This window comes from Perognathus longimembris, chromosome 13 (genome assembly GCF_023159225.1).
Source record: "Perognathus longimembris pacificus isolate PPM17 chromosome 13, ASM2315922v1, whole genome shotgun sequence".
NCBI classification, from domain to species: domain Eukaryota; kingdom Metazoa; phylum Chordata; class Mammalia; order Rodentia; family Heteromyidae; genus Perognathus; species Perognathus longimembris.
Window position 1 is genome coordinate 57869490 of NC_063173.1, and position 16829 is coordinate 57886318.

Consider the following 16829-nt stretch of genomic DNA (forward strand, 5'->3'; position numbering starts at 1 on the left):
CTCCTCCACCGGGAATGCTTTGCCCCAGGTTAACCCTCCCTTTTAGGAGAAATGGGAGTGAAGCCTGAGAAACCTGTGAAGCCTGGGGCCAGCCCTGGAACAATAACAATAGCTTTTCATATCTCTAATTCTAAAATCAATAAAGAATGGCGTCTACTTCCCTCCAGCCTTTGAGCTTAGAATGGCTTTAACAGTTTTAAAAGGTAGGAGGGGGGGAGAATCAAAGAAAGGATAACATTTTACAATGTGAAAAAGCACTTCACTTTCCCTAAAACTCATATCTGGTGGACTGAGACTCTGTTCACTGACTACTGTTGAACACTTAGAAGCAGAGGCTTGTACAGCCTAAAATACTTGTTTTCAAGTCCTTTCTAGAAAGTTTGGGTTGGGCGCTGGTGGCTCACGACTGTTTTTGTAGCTACTCAGGAGGCTGAGATCTGAGGATCCCAGTTCAAAGCCAACCCAGGGAAGAAAGTCCATGAGACTCTTACCTCCAGCTAGCCAACACAAAAAAGCTGCATGTAGAGTTGTGGCTCAAGTGGTAGAGTACTAGCCTTGAACAAAAAAGCTAAGGGCCATTTCTGAAGCCCTGAGTTCAAGCCCCAGGAGAGCACACACACTCATTAAGAAAAGGGAAAATAATTTTCTCATCTCTGCTCTTAGAGGTGGCTTAAAGGACATCCATGGATGGTTATGATTCTAATTTAGTTTTACTATATTTCAGTCTAATGTCAAAAGTGAAAATGGCCCTCCCGGCCCCGGGGGCCGGGTTCCCATCTCTAGGTGGCCTTGGGCAACTCGCTGCTCCTCCCTAAACTCTGTCTATTTTCAGCTGCTCTTTCTACCTGGAGATAGAGGCAACTGCAGCCTCCCCGCCCTCCTCCTCCCCCAATCTGCCCCATTCAGGGAGGTAGGCTGGCACTATGGCTGGTCAGAAAATGTTTGTGGGATGAATCAAGAGATCTGCCTGCCTCTGGCAGGGCAGGGCTAGAGCTGTGCTCATTCGTTGTGTATTAGCAATCACTGAGCTGAGTGTAATGGCACTCACTTGTAATCCTGGAATCTGGGAGGCCAAGGCAGGAGAGCCCAAAGCCCAAGGCCAACAGGCAAGGCTACATTGGAAGACCCTGTCCTGAAAAGAAAACAAAATCGGAATTATTTGACCTCCTTGGATGTCCTAAACCCAAGGCTTGTTCCTCTGTGAGCATTATTTCTTCTGCTGTTCTGCATAAGCAGAACATAGGAGAGGCTGTGTATGTGTAGGCAGGGAGGGTATTGGGGCTTAGAACTCGGGGCCTGGTGCTCACTCTTGGCTGTTCTGGTGAAGGCTGGCACTCTACCACTTCCAGCTTTTTGCTGGCTAATTGGAGATTAGTCTTTAGGACTTTGATGCACTGGCAGGCTTTGAACTTTGATCTTCAGATCTCAGCCTCGGGGCTGGGAATATGGCCTAGAGGTAAAGTGCTCGCCTCGTATACATGAAGCCCTGGGTTTGATTCCTCAGCACCACATATATAGAAAAAAGCTGGAAGTGGCGCTGTGGCTCAAGAGATAGAGTACTAGCCTTGAGCAAAAAGAAGCCAGGGAAAGTGCTCAGGCCCTGAGCCCATGCCCCAGGACTGGCAACAAAAACCAAAACCAAATAAACAGATCTCAGCCTCCCGAGTCATTAGGATTCCAGGTGTGAGACCCAGCCCCTGGCCAAGGAAGCATTATTAATAGCACCAACTCATGGGAGAGGAAACTGAAGCTATGTGCCCATGTACCTGAGGAACAAGCCCCGCTTCTCTCTCTAAAGGTAGCAGGAGTGGAGGAGGTACTCAGTTTACAAGGGGGTCCCCACACCCTTGTCATGGGGAAAGGGTGAACGATGGGGGTTCCAGCCTGCTCTTTTTATCTCAGCCCCCACTGTTCTCCCACGTGGCTGCTTCCTTTCGGGGTCAGGCTGCGTTCAGACCTCTCTCTGCTTCTCACCTCACCGGCCACATCTGTTTCTCCGCGGTTGGTACCTGTGAGTCCGCTCTGGAGCCCACGTACCCCACAGCAGAGCATTAAGCAGGGCAGACAGCACCCCAAAACACTTTCCCCAGACGACTCGCCACAAGTTCCACAGAACACCAAGGCCAGAAAGTCATCCACAACTGAGTTCAGCCTTGGAGTAGGAGAGGAACGAGCAGATAGCAAAATAATGACAGAGCAAGGGGACACATGTCTCTTGGGAGGGAAAATACTATTGGGAGCCACAGATGCTTCTCGAGAATAGCGGAGGGGCAGCCGCAGCTACAGTGGGCCCTGAGCACACCTGAACCAAGAAACTTTTTCCAGGAGTATAGTGAAAACCAGTTGACCTGGATGCTGGTGGCTCAGGCCTATATTCCTAGCTACCCAGGAGGCTAAGCCAGCCTGTGCAGAAAAGCTTGCTAGACTCCCTCTCCCAAATAATAGCAAAACACAAGGCCAGAGGTGCAGCCTAGGTGGTAGAGTGAAAGCCAAGCAGGAGTGAGAGGCTCTCGGTTTAAGCCTTTATGGGCACACGCGCGCGCACACACACACACACGTTGAACTTTAGACCTTAAAAGTGGTGATTTTTTTTTGCTTTATTTAAACATATTTTTATCATTGCATATGTCTCAATGCCAATATATTGTTCAAATTGTGGTAAAATATGTACAACATATGTTTTACCATCTTATGTTTCCTAATACTGGGTATCAAAGCCAGGGTTTTTGGCATGCTAGGCAAGTATCCTACCACAGAGTTACATCCCCAGACCTAAATTTTACCGTGTGTGTGTGTGTGTGTGTGTGTGTGTGTGTGTGTGTGTGTTGGTACTGGGGCTAGGAACTCAGGGCCTTGTACTGTTGCTTGCTTTTTCACTGAAAGTTGGCGCTCTAACCACTTGGGCCATGCCTCCAGTTTCAGTTTTTTGCTGGCTAGAGAGGCACTGTGTGATTTATCTGGCTTTGAACTACGAGCCTCAGATGTCAGCCTGATTAGCTAGGATTATGGGCACGAGCCACGGGCACCCAGCTTTTACCATCCACTTTTCAGCCAGGGTCTCACTGTGTAGTACAGGCTGGCCTGGAGCTCTTGACCATCCTGTCCCCGCCTCGCCGGTGCTGGGACTGTAAGTGTGCATCACCACACCTGGCTTTTGCCATTTTAATCATGTCTTTTAAGTGTATTCACGGGGCTGGGAATATGGCCTAGTGGCAAGAGTGCTTGCCTCTTAAGTGTATTCACACTCTTGTAAGTCCCTGGCCTTTTTCATCTTGCAAAAGTGCCAGTGGCGCACACCTGTCATCCTAGCTACTCAGGAGGCTGAGATGTGAAGACTACGGTTCAAAACCACAGGCAGGAAAGTCTGTGAGATTCTTATCTCCAATTAACCACCAGAAAAGCAGAAGTGGCGCTGTGGCTCAAGTGGTAGAGCAGTAGCCTTGGGCTGAGTTGCTCAGGGACAGTGCCCAGGCCCAGAGTTCAAGCCCCACAACCGACAAAAACCAAACCAAGCCAAAACAAAACAACAACAACAAAAAAACTGAAATGGATATACGTTAAACAACTCCAAAATGGGTGGACTTTAAGGCATGTCTATGTCTCAAGAAGGACATTAAAAAAGAAGAAAATATTTTCAATTGCTGTGTCTCTTCTAGTTGACATCACATCTGGGGCTGAGTGAGATATCCCAGCTATAAGAGATATAAGCCTTTCCTGGTCTGTGTGAAACCCACTGACTCCCTGAGTTCCATCCCCAGCTCCCTGTGGGCAGGGAAGGCGGTCACTTATTCCAGAAGTCTCTGGTCTCTCCTCTGCTTTTCAGCCCTTACACGGGGTATCCACTTCCAGAGCACCAGCCCAGACCAAGGGAGGTAGGGGTGTTGGGTAGAGTGTGTGCTGGGGTATCTGTGTGGAGGGCTGGATCTTGCTGGTTTCTTGATGATAAAGTGTGGGGCCCCCTTGGGCAAGACACTGCTCTTGTGGGTCTGTCCTCCCCGATCTGGCATTCAGGGGATGTGGGAGAGGCTTCACCTCCAGAGCTGAGGAGGTGGGCAAGCAGAGAGGAGAGGAAGGGTCCCATTTGGTGAAGAGGGGGTGGGGGAACACTGGCTGACTCTCCTATGATCCAGTTTTGGATCCTGGCCCGGCCAAACTGCAGCCTCCCTGCTTTCTGTTGCTCCAAATGGCCAATAAATATCTCTTGGGCACCCAGCGCTCTTCTGCAGCATCACATGGGCCCCAGAGCCCAGAGCAGGGTGGGGCAGATTCTGAAAAGGGTCCCCAGGCCCTTTGGACCTCCCTGTCCAGTCTCATTACCTCAGCTTCTGCTCAGTAGAGACCAGCATTCAACCTGGAAAAACTTCAGGGTGGAGACTTTGCAGCAGTTGAGCCCAGGGTTCTGGGAAGGGGACTCAGGATGGCGGGCTGGAGACTTTGGGTCAGAGTGCGGAACTCCTGGAATCCCTGCTGAGTCTGAATCTTAGATGCCTACTAGAGCTCTCTCCCTCTCTCTCTCTCTTTCTTTTCTTTCTTTCTTTTTTTTTTTTTTTAATCAAGATCTCCTCCTCTGTCCCTTGTTGGGGTCTGGGCGGTCGGGGGGCACAGCTCCCCCGGGAGCGGAAAGCTCCAGGGGGACACCTGCTCTCACACGCTCGGCCACCCCAGGTCTGGCCCTTTAAACCGCAGACCATGATGTCACCGAAGAGCGCTCGGGGAGGGAGGAGGACTGCAGGGCTGAGGACGGACTCCATTTCCCAGCCGCCCCCGGTGGCCCTCGCCCCGCCCCGAGGGCTCCGACTCACCGGTGGCGGACTGTTAACCCGTGCAGCGCCGGTATTCGTGGGATTTGGGAGGTGTCCGGCCGTTCCGGGGTGACGGAAGTGCTCCCACAGGGGTGGCCGGGACCGAGATGCCCCAGGCCAAGTCCACGCTGCGGGCACAGCGTGCGGGGCCCCCTTCCTGCGGGGACCCCGGCTTCGCCCCAGCTTCCCGGGGCACACTCCGGCGTCTCCCTCTTTCCTGGCGCAGTCACCCCTTTCCAGGACCTGGGGTTCCAGCTCCCAGCTGGGGCGCACACCACCCCGCTCGCGCTCAGGCTGGGGAAATGTCGGGGCCCGCCCCCCCAGGGTCTGGAGTCCGCTCTCGGGGCGGGGGTTACCCCTGAGGACGGGTCGCCCCCTTTAAGCCGGGCCGGGACTACATTTCCCAGCGGCCCCCGGGCCATCCTGACGCAGCCCCCCCCCGCGGGCGGCGGGAGGTGCAGGGCGGTGCGGGCCAGGCGGGGGGGAGGTGGCTTGATGTCATCCGGAGCATCTGGGCGGCGGGTACCGGTGCGCACCGAGCCGGGGCTCCCGCCGCGCCGACCCCAGTCCCCGGACGCCCGCCGAGGGCCGCGTGCAGCCGGGGCCGGCTCGGAGCCGGCCGAGGTCCCGGTTCCCCCGCCCCAGGGCTGAGCTGGGGCATGCTCCAGCCCCCCCGCCGGAGCCCAGGAGAGAACCCCGGAGCGCCGCCGCCCAGCCCCGGCGCCCCGAGCGGCCGATCCGACGCGCCCCCCCCTCGCAGGCAGCCCCCCGACGGGGGCCGGTGACCCAAGTGTGGGGCTCTGAGAAGTGAGTCGTCCCCCCCCCCCCCCCACAACACACACCGCCTGAGGTCTGTGGGCTCTGAAGGAACTGGGGCTGGAGAGGATGCTGGGGTCCAGGACGGGGCGGCCTAGCGACAGGGTGCCCCCATTTTTGCGTGAGTCCGCCGTGGCTGGCATTAGTGGACCAAGACGGCCTGTAAAGGGCCCTGGAGGAGTACTACCGTCCTTCTGAAGAGATGCTGTCTGGGGTGGTAGGCCGTATTTGGGGAGGGGTCATTTTAGATCCTGGGAGGACATGTCCATGATGGGAGGGGCTGCACCCCTGTGTTTGGGTCTGTGCATGGGTGGGAGGGAAGAAGAAGCCCCTAGCTCCCAGCTGCATTGCCCAGTCTGTCTTTGGAAAGAACTGACTGGTTCTCTCTCTCTCTGTGTCTCTCTCTCTGACCTTTCTGACCTGCCTTCTCAAAAGAGCCAGCGTCGGAACCCTAACTGGACTCTTCTGGACCCCCGAGGAAGGACCTGAGGCCTGAGCCATCGCCTTCCCCCACCGCCCCCAAGGACTGGGCAATTGCTGAAGGCCCTGGGGGGGGGCCAGGACTGTGGTTGTGCCCCCCCCCCAACTTGGCAGGATGGGCCCCAGTTAGTTTGCCCGGCCTCGTCCAGCCTCCTTCAGGAGCCCCAGGGGCTCTGAACACCTAACCTGCTGCCTGCCCACCATGGAGACCAAGCTGCCCCCTGCGAGCACCCCTACCAGCCCCTCCTCCCCAGGACTGTCGCCTGTGCCACCACCTGACAAGGTGGATGGCTTCTCCCGCAGGTCCCTGCGCAGGGCCAGGCCCAGGCGTTCCCACAGCTCCTCTCAGTTCCGCTATCAGAGCAACCAGCAAGAGCTCACACCACTGCCCCTGCTCAAAGGTGAGCTGCTGCTGGCTTCCAGGGTTCCTGAGCCCTGGAGGGGACCAGCATGAGGGGGGCAATGTAGCTGGCAGCTGTCCTCCCAGGTGAGGGACTCCATCAGAACTGACCCCAGCCCTCTAGCCCTCTGCTGACGCATGGTCTGACTAGCCTAGAGGTGTGGCATCGGGAAGTGGCCCCACCCTGGGGGGGTAGGCCAGGGCCAAGGGTGGGGCCCACAGCTTGGCTTCCAGGCGGCTACTATCAACTCAGCCAGCTGCCTGGCTCCTGGAGCAGGTGCTTGGCACGGCTCCCTGTCATCACTACGAAGCCTCCCCCCTCACCCTGACTGCCTCTCCATGTCTTGCTGGTAGATTGGGGCACCATCTAGGAAAGGGAGGCATTGCCTGCTTTGGAAATATACCACCCTGTTTGTACACCAGTGATTTTGATCTTGCTTTAAAAAGCACCAAGTCTCTGAGCCTGAATTGGGAGAGAGGTGAAGCTCTGTAGCCTTCAGGAGTGAGGAGGGGTGGATGAGACTGGGAGATGTTTGCTCTCTAAACTACATCCTAGGGCTAGGGGCGGGGGGGGGGGGGGTGGAGAGGGGCTCGGGCAGCAGAGTTGGCCCAGCAAGCCAGCTGTGGGGATGAGGAGGACTGCCCCTACCCAGAGCTCTGGTGGCGTGGCCCAGGCTCAGCCCCCATCTCTTCCCAGACGTGCCAGCCTCTGAGCTCCACGACCTGCTCAGCCGGAAGCTGGCCCAGTGCGGGGTGATGTTTGACTTCTTGGACTGTGTGGCTGACCTAAAGGGGAAAGAGGTGAAGCGGGCAGCCCTCAACGAGCTGGTGGAATGTGTGGGGAGTACCCGGGGAGTCCTCATCGAGCCTGTCTACCCAGACATCATCCGCATGGTGAGCACAAACCCTGCTGACCCTCCTGAAAATCCCCGAGCAGAGTCAGCCGTACACTCTCCAGTGTGGTCTCGAGATCCACATCTTCCCATCCCTGCTGGGTTCTACTGCCGTACAGCCCCCCTCAGGACTTCCTCTTCAGTCCACGCCTGCATCTTCGCTTCTTGGAGTTGAAGGGGCACCTTCCTCCTAGGCAGCTTGCCTGCCATGGCCTGCTTTAGGATGACCTCTCCCATGATGTCTAAGCCGTACACTCCCCCTTTCTTGCCCACAATGCCCGTGACCCCTTTACTGTTGACCTTACCTCCCCTCTGGGATGCACCCACCTGGAGTTATGCCCTGTCTGCTCTTGGATTCCTTGCTCTTGATCTAAGACTTACTTGAACGAGGTTTAAGTCATGATTGTCCAAGTTCTAGAGTGCTTGCTGGAGCTGAGGGCAACTCACTGGAACGTTGGACCAGGGATCCCTTGGCTTCTGCCTTCATCCTAAAGAACCCCGACTTTGCCTTCCCCCACCTTTCCAGATCTCAGTGAATATCTTCCGGACCCTGCCACCCAGTGAGAACCCTGAATTTGACCCTGAAGAGGATGAGCCCAACCTTGAACCTTCATGGCCACATCTGCAGGTGTGAAGGGCCAGGGGGAGGCAGGGGTTTGCACTTTCCTGGCAGTCTGGGGGGGTGGTTTGGGAGGGGGGAAGAGTCTGCTTGGATGAGGGCCCCAAGGTGGGGCGACGAGGTGAGGCTGTAACTGAACTTGTCCTTTTGTCTGGCTTCATTTTCTAGTTGGTATATGAATTTTTCCTGCGTTTCTTGGAGAGCCCAGACTTCCAGCCCTCTGTGGCCAAGAGATATGTGGATCAAAAGTTTGTCCTGATGGTGACTTGGGGAGCCCCGGCTGGGTGGCACTGTAGGCAAGGGCATGGCATAAAATGGGAATGATTAGGGGTTGACCTTTTATTGGACCCCAACTCCCACAGCTCCTGGAGCTATTTGATAGTGAGGACCCCCGAGAACGTGAGTACCTCAAGACCATCTTACATCGGGTCTATGGCAAGTTCCTGGGTCTCCGAGCCTACATCCGCAAACAGTGTAACCACATCTTCCTCCGGTGAGCGGCTGCATCTGGGAAGGGAAGGGGGGAAAGGAAGGAAGGAAAGAGGGAGGGAGGGAAAGAAGGAAGGGGAGGAAGGAGGGAGGGGCAAAGGAAGGAAGACAGGATTGAGATGTCAGGTTCCAGGACTGTGTGGGCTATAATATATTTACCATATTCTCACTCTAGCAATATTGATTATACAATGCCAGCAAATGAAATCAGCAGAGCATTCTTTTCTTTTTTTTTTTTTTTTTTGCCAGTCCTGGGCCTTGAACTCAGAGCGTGGGCACTGTCCTTGGCTTCTTTCTGCTCAAGGCTAGCACTCTACCACTTGAGCCACAGTACCACTTCCGGCTTTTTCTATATATGTGGTGCTGAGGAATCGAACCCAGGGCTTCATGTATGCAAGCACTTTACCACTAGGCCATATCCCCAGTCACAAGCTTTCATTTTTATCTCCATTTTACAGATGACAAAATAAAGGCTCAGAGAGTAGTTTACAGGCACTAGGCCAGTCTAGGGGAGCCTAGGATGGAAATCTGATCCTTGTGATGCTGGCATGTAAGGATCCAAAGAGATACTCTTTCTGCAAACGTATACTGAGCACCACACCTGCTGGCTGACGGGAGCCTACATGGCCTTTTATTTTCTCTCTCTCTCTCTCTCTCTCATGCCAGTATTGAGGCTTGAATTCAGGACCTGGGCACTGTCCCTTAGCTTTTTTGCTCAAAGCTGATGTTTTACCACTTGAGCCTCAGCTGCACTTCTGTCTTTTTGGTGGTCAGTTGGAGATAAGAGTCTTACAGACTTTCCCGATCTCAGCTTCCCGAGTAGCTCGGATTACAAGCATGAGCCACTGGTGTCCGGCAGTGGACTTGTTTCGGAGATCATGGTTGTGGATGGAGTTAGCCAGCCTGCATTTGAGTTTGGCTCCAGTACCTGAGTGGATTTGAAGAAACTGCTTAAGCACTCTGCTAGTTACCTCTCATTGAAATAGGGTGCTGCGTGAATTGGGGATCCTGCTCCAGGTGAAGTGAGGTGGCACCTTCAAAGCACCTGCACTTAGCAGGAAAATCAAGAAGACCTGATGGGTGTCCTCCAGGAGCTCCGCCCCCACTAGCCTCCCCACTTATTAACTTGGGGCGTGTGGCTTGTAACCACTGGGTCTCGGCTTTTTCATCTGTGTAATGGCTTTAATACGCTCTGCCTCCCAGGATGGATCTCAGAATTACAGGGCACAGAGTAGGCACTCTAGGTCTTCGTCATTGCTTCGGTGGACTGCGTGAAGAGAGAAGTTTTTGTAGGCCAGGTGCCCGCTGGCTAGCTGGCTAGGAAGAAGCGCCAGGGTCTGGGGGGAAGAGATGAGCTGGAGCACCTCATAGAAGAAAGGCTAAGCCAGGAGCCAGAGCAGCAGAGGCGGCTGGGCTGGGAAGGGTGTTTGGCAGGTAGGCTCCTTTGAGAACACAAAGGAGTCCAGCCTGTGGGCTGGAGCACTGGTCATGTGTGCGGGGGGGAGGGGGGAGGATAGCAGGCTAGATGGTGAATGGGGTGCAGGGCCAGCCACACTGCTCTGAGCGCCCCCACATTCCGCTCTTGGTCTTGCAGGTTTATCTATGAGCTGGAGCACTTCAATGGTGTGGCTGAGCTACTGGAGATCTTAGGAAGGTGACTCATGCTGGCCTCAGCTGGAGCTCGGGGGTTCTGGGAGGAGGGGTTGGGGCTCGGTGGCTGAGCCCGGCTCTTCTCTTCTGCTCCCTCTAAAGCATCATCAATGGCTTTGCCTTGCCCCTGAAGACTGAGCACAAGCAGTTCCTGGTTCGTGTCCTGATCCCCTTGCACTCCGTCAAGTCACTGTCTGTCTTTCATGCCCAGGTAAGGCCCAGGCATGGCCTGGGTGCGCCTGACACCCAGGGGGTGCCAGTGGGGCCCAGGACGTCAGCCCCACACACTCGGGATTCTGTTCCACCCCCATGCCTACTAATTCCCGTAGGCTCTAGCTTAGGGATTTCCTGCTGGCCCTTTCAGGCTGACTTCATACATGAGCACTGAGCTGCCTACCCTCCTCCACCCTTCCCTCCCCACCTGCCCTCCTGCAGAGGGCTTCTCTCCTTCTGAATATTCGCAGAGATGATGATGCAGAAGTGTGTGTGTGCAGTGGACAAGGGTTCACGTGCTGATCATGCGTGGTCCCAGCACCTGCAGCACGGTTCCCCCGTGTGTGCCAAAGAGCCCCTCCTGAGCCAGCCCTTTTTCTCTCCACCCTGCCCCCTGCAGCTGGCATACTGTGTGGTACAGTTCCTGGAGAAGGATGCCACCCTGACAGAGCACGTGAGTGTCCCGGGGGGAAGGTGGGCCCCGCGCTGTGCAGGCCTGACAAGATGCTTCTGCCTCAACTCCGCAGGTGATCCGGGGGCTGCTCAAATATTGGCCTAAAACCTGCACCCAGAAGGAGGTATGGAGGGGCGGTGGGCAGCCCTCCCCCCAGGGAGGCTGGGAGGGCTGAGTTCCAGAAGGCAGGTATGTGTGTGTCACGGGGAGAGGGGCTGTGAGCGGCTGCCTCTGCCCCTCCTGCAGGTGATGTTCCTGGGGGAGATGGAAGAGATTCTGGATGTCATCGAGCCCTCCCAGTTTGTGAAGATCCAGGAGCCCCTCTTCAAGCAGGTGGCTCGCTGCGTCTCCAGCCCCCATTTCCAGGTATGGGGCAGGGGCAGGCAGTGATGGGAAGAGGAATAGCCTGCGGAGGATTGCCCGCTTGACTAAGCATAGCTCCCTCTTCCCATTTCTCCTCCAGTCCTGGGTTTGCTATTGGGGAGACGTTTGACTTAGGGTCAAACATCTAGGAGCTCTAGGGTCACGCTTCAGATCTGCCTTTTACTGGCTGGGGTCCTTAGACAAACCACTTCACCACTCCAAGCTTCACAGTTTCTTCATCTGTAAAATGGCCCAAGAGAGATGGGGCTGGGGATATAGCCTAGTGGCAAGAGTGCCTGCCTCGGATACACGAGGCCCTAGGTTCGATTCCCCAGCACCACATATACAGAAAATGGCCAGAAGCGGCGCTGTGGCTCAAGTGGCAGAGTGCTAGCCTTGAGCGGGAAGAAGCCAGGGACAGTGCTCAGGCCCTGAGTCCAAGGCCCAGGACTGGCCAAAAAAAAAAAAATGGCCCAAGAGCAGTCTCTTCACAGGGCAGCGATGGGGAACAAAGGGATCGCGACTGTTAACACGCACGACAAATGGTTTTCTTAGTGGCCATAGATTTCCTTAGCCCCGTGTGAGGACGCTGTGGCTTTCCCATGCCATCTCAGCAGCTGTAACTCAAGCATGTGCTCAGACCCTTTCTTGGTACTGTGTGCGTGTGCATGTGTGTGTGTGCGTGTGTGCATGCATGTGCACATGTATGCCATTACTGGGGCTTGAACTCGGGGCCTTGCATTCTTTCCTTTTCTTTCTTTTGTTTTCTGCCAGCCCTGGAGCTTGAATTCAGGGCTTGGGCACTGTCCCTGCGCTTCTTTTTTTTGCTCCAGGCTAGCACTCTACCACTTGAGCCACACTTCCATTTCGGGCTTTTGGCGGTTAACTAGAGTCACAGATTTGTCCGCCCAGGCTGGCTTCAAACTGAGTTCCTCAGATCTCAGCCTCCAGAGTAGCTAGGATTACAGGTGTGAGCCTCCAGCCCCTTGCTAGGACTTAATTTTATTAAACACTTCAAAGTCCAGTAGCTCATTTTATTTCAACAGCCTGGGGGAGGTGCCTATCATTAGTTCCATTTATAGATCTGACAAAAGAGGCGGAGAAGCTGAACGCCTTACCTAAGGTCCCATGAGCATGTTGGAAACGGCAGTGGAATTAGGATTTGCTCAAGTGTTGGACTCCAAACTGAGTACTCTCTGCCTCCCCCCACCCCCCCGTTTTCCTCTAGTGGGTCACATGAGCCCTCAGGATGGGGTGTCTGAGGTCAGGGGCCTGGGTTTGGGGGAAGGCTTGTGCGTACTCAGGCCTGCCAGGCCTGCTCTACCATCTTGCCCGCCCCAGGTTGCAGAGCGGGCTCTGTATTTCTGGAACAACGAGTACATCCTGAGCCTCATTGAGGACAACTGCCACACTGTGCTGCCTGCTGTGTTTGGGACCCTCTACCAAGTCTCCAAGGAGCACTGGAATCAGTGAGTGCCCAGGCCTCGCCCTGACCCTTAGAAACCAGGACCAAGCCCACCCCTGGGCTGCTCCTAGCTGGACAGTGTTAGAGCCAGGGTCAGGGTGGCAAGGATGGTAAAGGGCAGGGAAGTGGGCAGTGCTATGGTGTTTGGGGATGGGGATAGACAGGCTGCCAGGGAAGGAGTTGGGGTCACATTGACGTTTAACAAATTTCCTCACTCCTCACCTTGACTGTGTGAAGAACCATCGTGTCTCTGATCTACAACGTGCTCAAGACCTTCATGGAGATGAATGGCAAGCTGTTCGATGAGCTCACGGCCTCTTACAAGCTGGAGAAGCAGCAGTGAGCACTGGGGCTGGGTGTCAGAGGAGGGGACACAAGTGGGCAGGAGGGAATATCGAAGGAAACCCCAACTCTGTGGTCAGTGTCCAGTCCCTCCCTCAAGCGCCAGCCGTCCTATTCCCAACTGTCCACCACATCCTCCGGCCTTCTTCCCGCAGCCTGCCTGGCGCTGACCTGCACTTTCCCTCTGCAGCTGTGGCCACTCCCAGACAGCTCACCCTCTCTTCTCCCAGCTCTTTCCCCAACAGGCCCCCGCAGAGTCGCATCAAGCGGCTCCCCTTTGCAGTGGGGCTGTGGGGAGGGCGGGTGGACTGGCGGAGACCCCGGGGGTGGGGGGGGAAAGGAGCTGCCTCACCTTCTCTCCCCAGGGAGCAGCAGAAGGCCCGCGAGCGCCAAGAGCTATGGCAGGGTTTGGAGGAGCTGCGGCTACGCCGGCTACAGGGGACCCAGGAAGCCAGGGAGGCCCCCCTCCCGCGGCTAGCACCCCAGGTGGCCGCCAGTGGGGGTCAGAGCTAGAGAGCCCCCCAGAAGGGGAGAAGCAAAGCCCAGAGCCATCAGTCCCTCTACCCCGTCTCCTGGCCAGGATCCAGAGGGGCCCCTGCCTCCCTTGGCCTGGCCAGAGTGGCTCTGCAGACGCCCTGCCGGCCCAAGTAGGCAGCTTTCACTGGGGGAGATGAGAAGGCAAGATGGTGGTCTCGGCAGCGGACCTTTCAGGCCCTGTGGCAAGACTTCAGCCAGACAGCTTGACTGGGAAGGCGCCAGGCATCTTCCCCACGCTGCAGCACTGGGCTCCAGGCTGCAGGCAGGCCCCCACCCCGCCCCTCTGGGGCAAGGGTCCTCAGGGCCTGGCCCGCCTCTGCCTGAGACTGGAGCCGATCCTCCCTCACCCCCACCGTGGGGCCCATGGTCTATTTATTCTATCCCACTCACCCTCAGCAAGACACGGTCCTGGCCCGGGGGCGCCTCCCTCCCTCCTCTCCTTTGCCCTGAACTCCCTTGTCCCCTTTTTATTTATTGGGCAGGGGGAGGGGTGAGGGCACAGGCAAGAAGAGATTGACAATGTCCTAGGGTCAGGGGTCACAGGAATCATGGTCTATCTCCCTCCTCTGCTTGGGGGGAAGACTTAATAAAGAGAGACTTGAGAGCTGCTTGATTTATTTAGGGGCACAGGAGGAAATGGAGTGATGGGAGACAGACTGGGTCAAAGCCAGGCAGAGACAAAGAGAGGGCAGAACCCCATCCTCATAAGGTGACCATTCCGAACAGTGGCTAGTAGCGGGACAGGCGACACATGTCACACTGGCAAGCCCTGGCCGTAAAGATCTCCAGTTCTCCCTGGCGGTTTCCTGCACATCTCAGCCACACCTTCACCTGTAGGCGAGGGAGCCCACACTCTGTCCCATTCCCGGCCTCCCCCTGCCCACCCCAGCACCCCTGGCTCAGGCCTCTCACCTTCTCTAGGCCACTGATGGTGCAGCACTGAGAGATGGAGGTGATGTTGTGTTGATAGCCGCTGGCCACCAGCACTGAGTGCCGGGAAGGGAAGGCGCTGGACTCGCAGTGGCCCACACAGGCCTGGGCCGCGTAGGAGCCCTGGCAGGTGCCTTGGCGGTCGCTTCGCACAGTCACGTTGAAGGCTGGGTGGAGAGGCAAGTGGGCCGTGAAGGCTTGCCCGGGCTGCGGACGTCTGCCCCTCCCTGTGGGTCCCTGCAGGGTGCAGACTGCTTGCAATCCAGTCTGCCCTCTCTGTGCCCACCCAGGGCCCGTCCCCCAGCCCTCTGGCTGGTGCCTGCAGTACTCACGGTGCAGGTGGCAGCCTGGGATGGCTGTGTCCTGACCCAGGCCTCCAGGGACAACCAGGACCAGGCCGAAGAGCAGGGCTGGGAGGGACGCCATGGGCATCTGCACTGGAGAAGTCCTAGCTGGGTCTCCAGTGGGGCTGCAGGTGTAAGGGGCAGTTAGATACCAAGTGTCTCCCAGGAGAGGGCTGAGTGGGTCTTTTTGAGGAGAGGAATGTCATTGAAGGAGAGAGGGGTGGGGGTGTATCTGTCCTCTCCCTGCCTGGGTCACTGGATGGGTGTGCCAGCCACCTCTGGATGGGACTTGTGCATCAGCCAGATGATCTCCTGGGATTACCCTTAGCATCTGGGCTGCAAACATCTTCCTCCCTCCACATGCCCCAGCTCAGCCTGCAGGACCTGGACCCACATCTCCCCCTCCCCCCGCCATGGCACCCCATCCCATTTCCCCTCACCCTGTCTCCCCAGAGCTCACCAGTGCTCACCAGTCTGGCGGGAACAGTGCGGGTGGCTCACGGGCCTCCAGTGCCTCCTGTAGGTCTCCGTGCAGCTCTCAGACTTATATTTTCCGTGTGGAGCCGCGCCCTCCTAAAGAGGCACTCCAGCCCCCAGGCACCGCCCAGCCCGGCCCCTGGGAGCTGTGCTTTGAGGTGCGGTCCTTGGAGAGTGGCCTCCGCTGCTTTCTGCTGCCTCTGCTCCACAGGCTGCGGCTGCAGGGCTGTGTGACGTGGAAGACCACCTGGGCCGCTGCGAGGACTGAGGCTGCTCTCTAGACGCTTGGGTTCTGCTGTTCTCTGTGACCTTGGGCTGGTCACGTCCTGGATCAGACCCTAGCCACACCCTGCCTTACAAGGACTCAGTTGGGCCCGGGTCCCCTTCCTGACTCGGGGGAGAGGGCATTCAGAGCCTCCCTTCCAGCATTTAGGGAACATCTGCTCATTCTGAAGGGTCTCTGAGCTCCAGGTCCCCTTAGGCCTTGGAACAGCAGGGACCTGACTCCTGAAAGAGCCCCAAGTTGTCAACTTCAGCAAATCCATGTAGTCCAGCTCCAGTTTTAAAGACAAGGCTACTAAGGCTCAGAGAAGGAAAGTTACTGAAAATCACAGCTAATCAAGTCTAGACTGATTTAGAGCTCAAAGCTGCTCGCTATCCACACTTGGGGCAGGAGAGGGGCACCAGTGGCTCAGGCCGGTAATCCTAGCTACTCAGGAGGCTGAGATCTGAGGATCTGCTCCAGCAGAAATGTCTAGAGACTCTCCAGGTAACCAGCAAAATGCCAGGATAGAGTGGTAGAGTGCCAGCTGTGAGTGAAAAGGCCAACAAAAGCCCAAGGACCCGAGTTCAAGCTCTAGGACCATTTTCTTCTTAAAGAAGAAAATGACTGCAAGCCTAGCTACTCAGGAGGCTGGGATCTGAGGATCACAGTTCAAAGCAAGCTGGGCAGAAAAGGCCATGAGACTCTTCAAATAACCACCAGAAAACTGGAAGTGGTGCTGTGGCTCAGATGGTAGATGGTAGCCTTGAGCTGAAGAGCTCAGGGATAGCACCCAGGCCCAGAATTCAAGCCCTATGACCACCACCACCAACAACAAAAAGAATGTGGAAAATGGAGAACAGAAAAGCCCTAGTCAGCAGAGATCAGAAGGAGGCAGTCTAGGAGCTTACCAAATCTATCCCCCCACCCCATTTTTCCAGATGAAGTAAGGAGCTCAGAGGAGAATGGTTGTCCCAAGGCTTGAGTCAGGGTGGGTGGGGTGCCCAGACCTCCGGACTGGAGTTGTGCTCTTCAGCAGGCTGTGTTTGGGTTAACAGTGCAAAGACAGTCAATGCAAGTTAGGAAGCGTTGGTGTCACGTCACTCCTAATCCTCAAGTAGCCGTACCCTATAGCGCCCTCCTCCCTGCACAGGTTCCGGGTGGATCTCCAGGCCCTCCCACAGTGACCCACCTCCTCTCTCTGCTGAAGATAGAGGAGACTGGGAGGGCTCAACAGTGCTGCCCCTGCTCCCTCACTCATTAGGAACCCTCTGCCCCGTGACACTCACTACA

The 16829-nt window shown here is 56.2% G+C and overlaps 2 protein-coding genes across 3 annotated transcripts; one reads left to right on the forward strand and one right to left on the reverse strand.

The window, feature by feature from the left end:
- Window positions 1–5240: 5240 nt before the first annotated feature.
- Ppp2r5b (protein phosphatase 2 regulatory subunit B'beta) lies at window positions 5241–14122 on the forward strand. Of its 2 annotated transcripts, none has more exons than XM_048360312.1 (14): window positions 5241–5652; window positions 6054–6499; window positions 7196–7392; window positions 7918–8019; window positions 8179–8271; window positions 8373–8503; window positions 10094–10153; window positions 10252–10360; window positions 10763–10816; window positions 10890–10940; window positions 11063–11182; window positions 12521–12648; window positions 12882–12983; window positions 13352–14122. In XM_048360312.1, exons 2-14 carry the CDS (start codon window positions 6301–6303, stop codon window positions 13497–13499), a joined length of 1494 nt encoding a protein of 497 aa, XP_048216269.1. In that variant the 5' UTR covers window positions 5241–5652; window positions 6054–6300; the 3' UTR covers window positions 13500–14122. The 2 variants fall into 2 exon arrangements, with proteins under 2 accessions (XP_048216269.1, XP_048216268.1); XM_048360311.1 differs by having other exon boundaries at window positions 5241–5609.
- Window positions 14123–14252: 130 nt separating this feature from the next.
- Window positions 14253–14885, reverse strand: Gpha2 (glycoprotein hormone subunit alpha 2). Its single transcript, XM_048360313.1, has 3 exons — window positions 14786–14885; window positions 14436–14620; window positions 14253–14354 (listed from the first exon to the last, which is right to left on the reverse strand). Exons 1-3 carry the CDS (start codon window positions 14883–14885, stop codon window positions 14253–14255), a joined length of 387 nt encoding a protein of 128 aa, XP_048216270.1.
- Between the last annotated feature and the right edge of the window lie 1944 nt (window positions 14886–16829).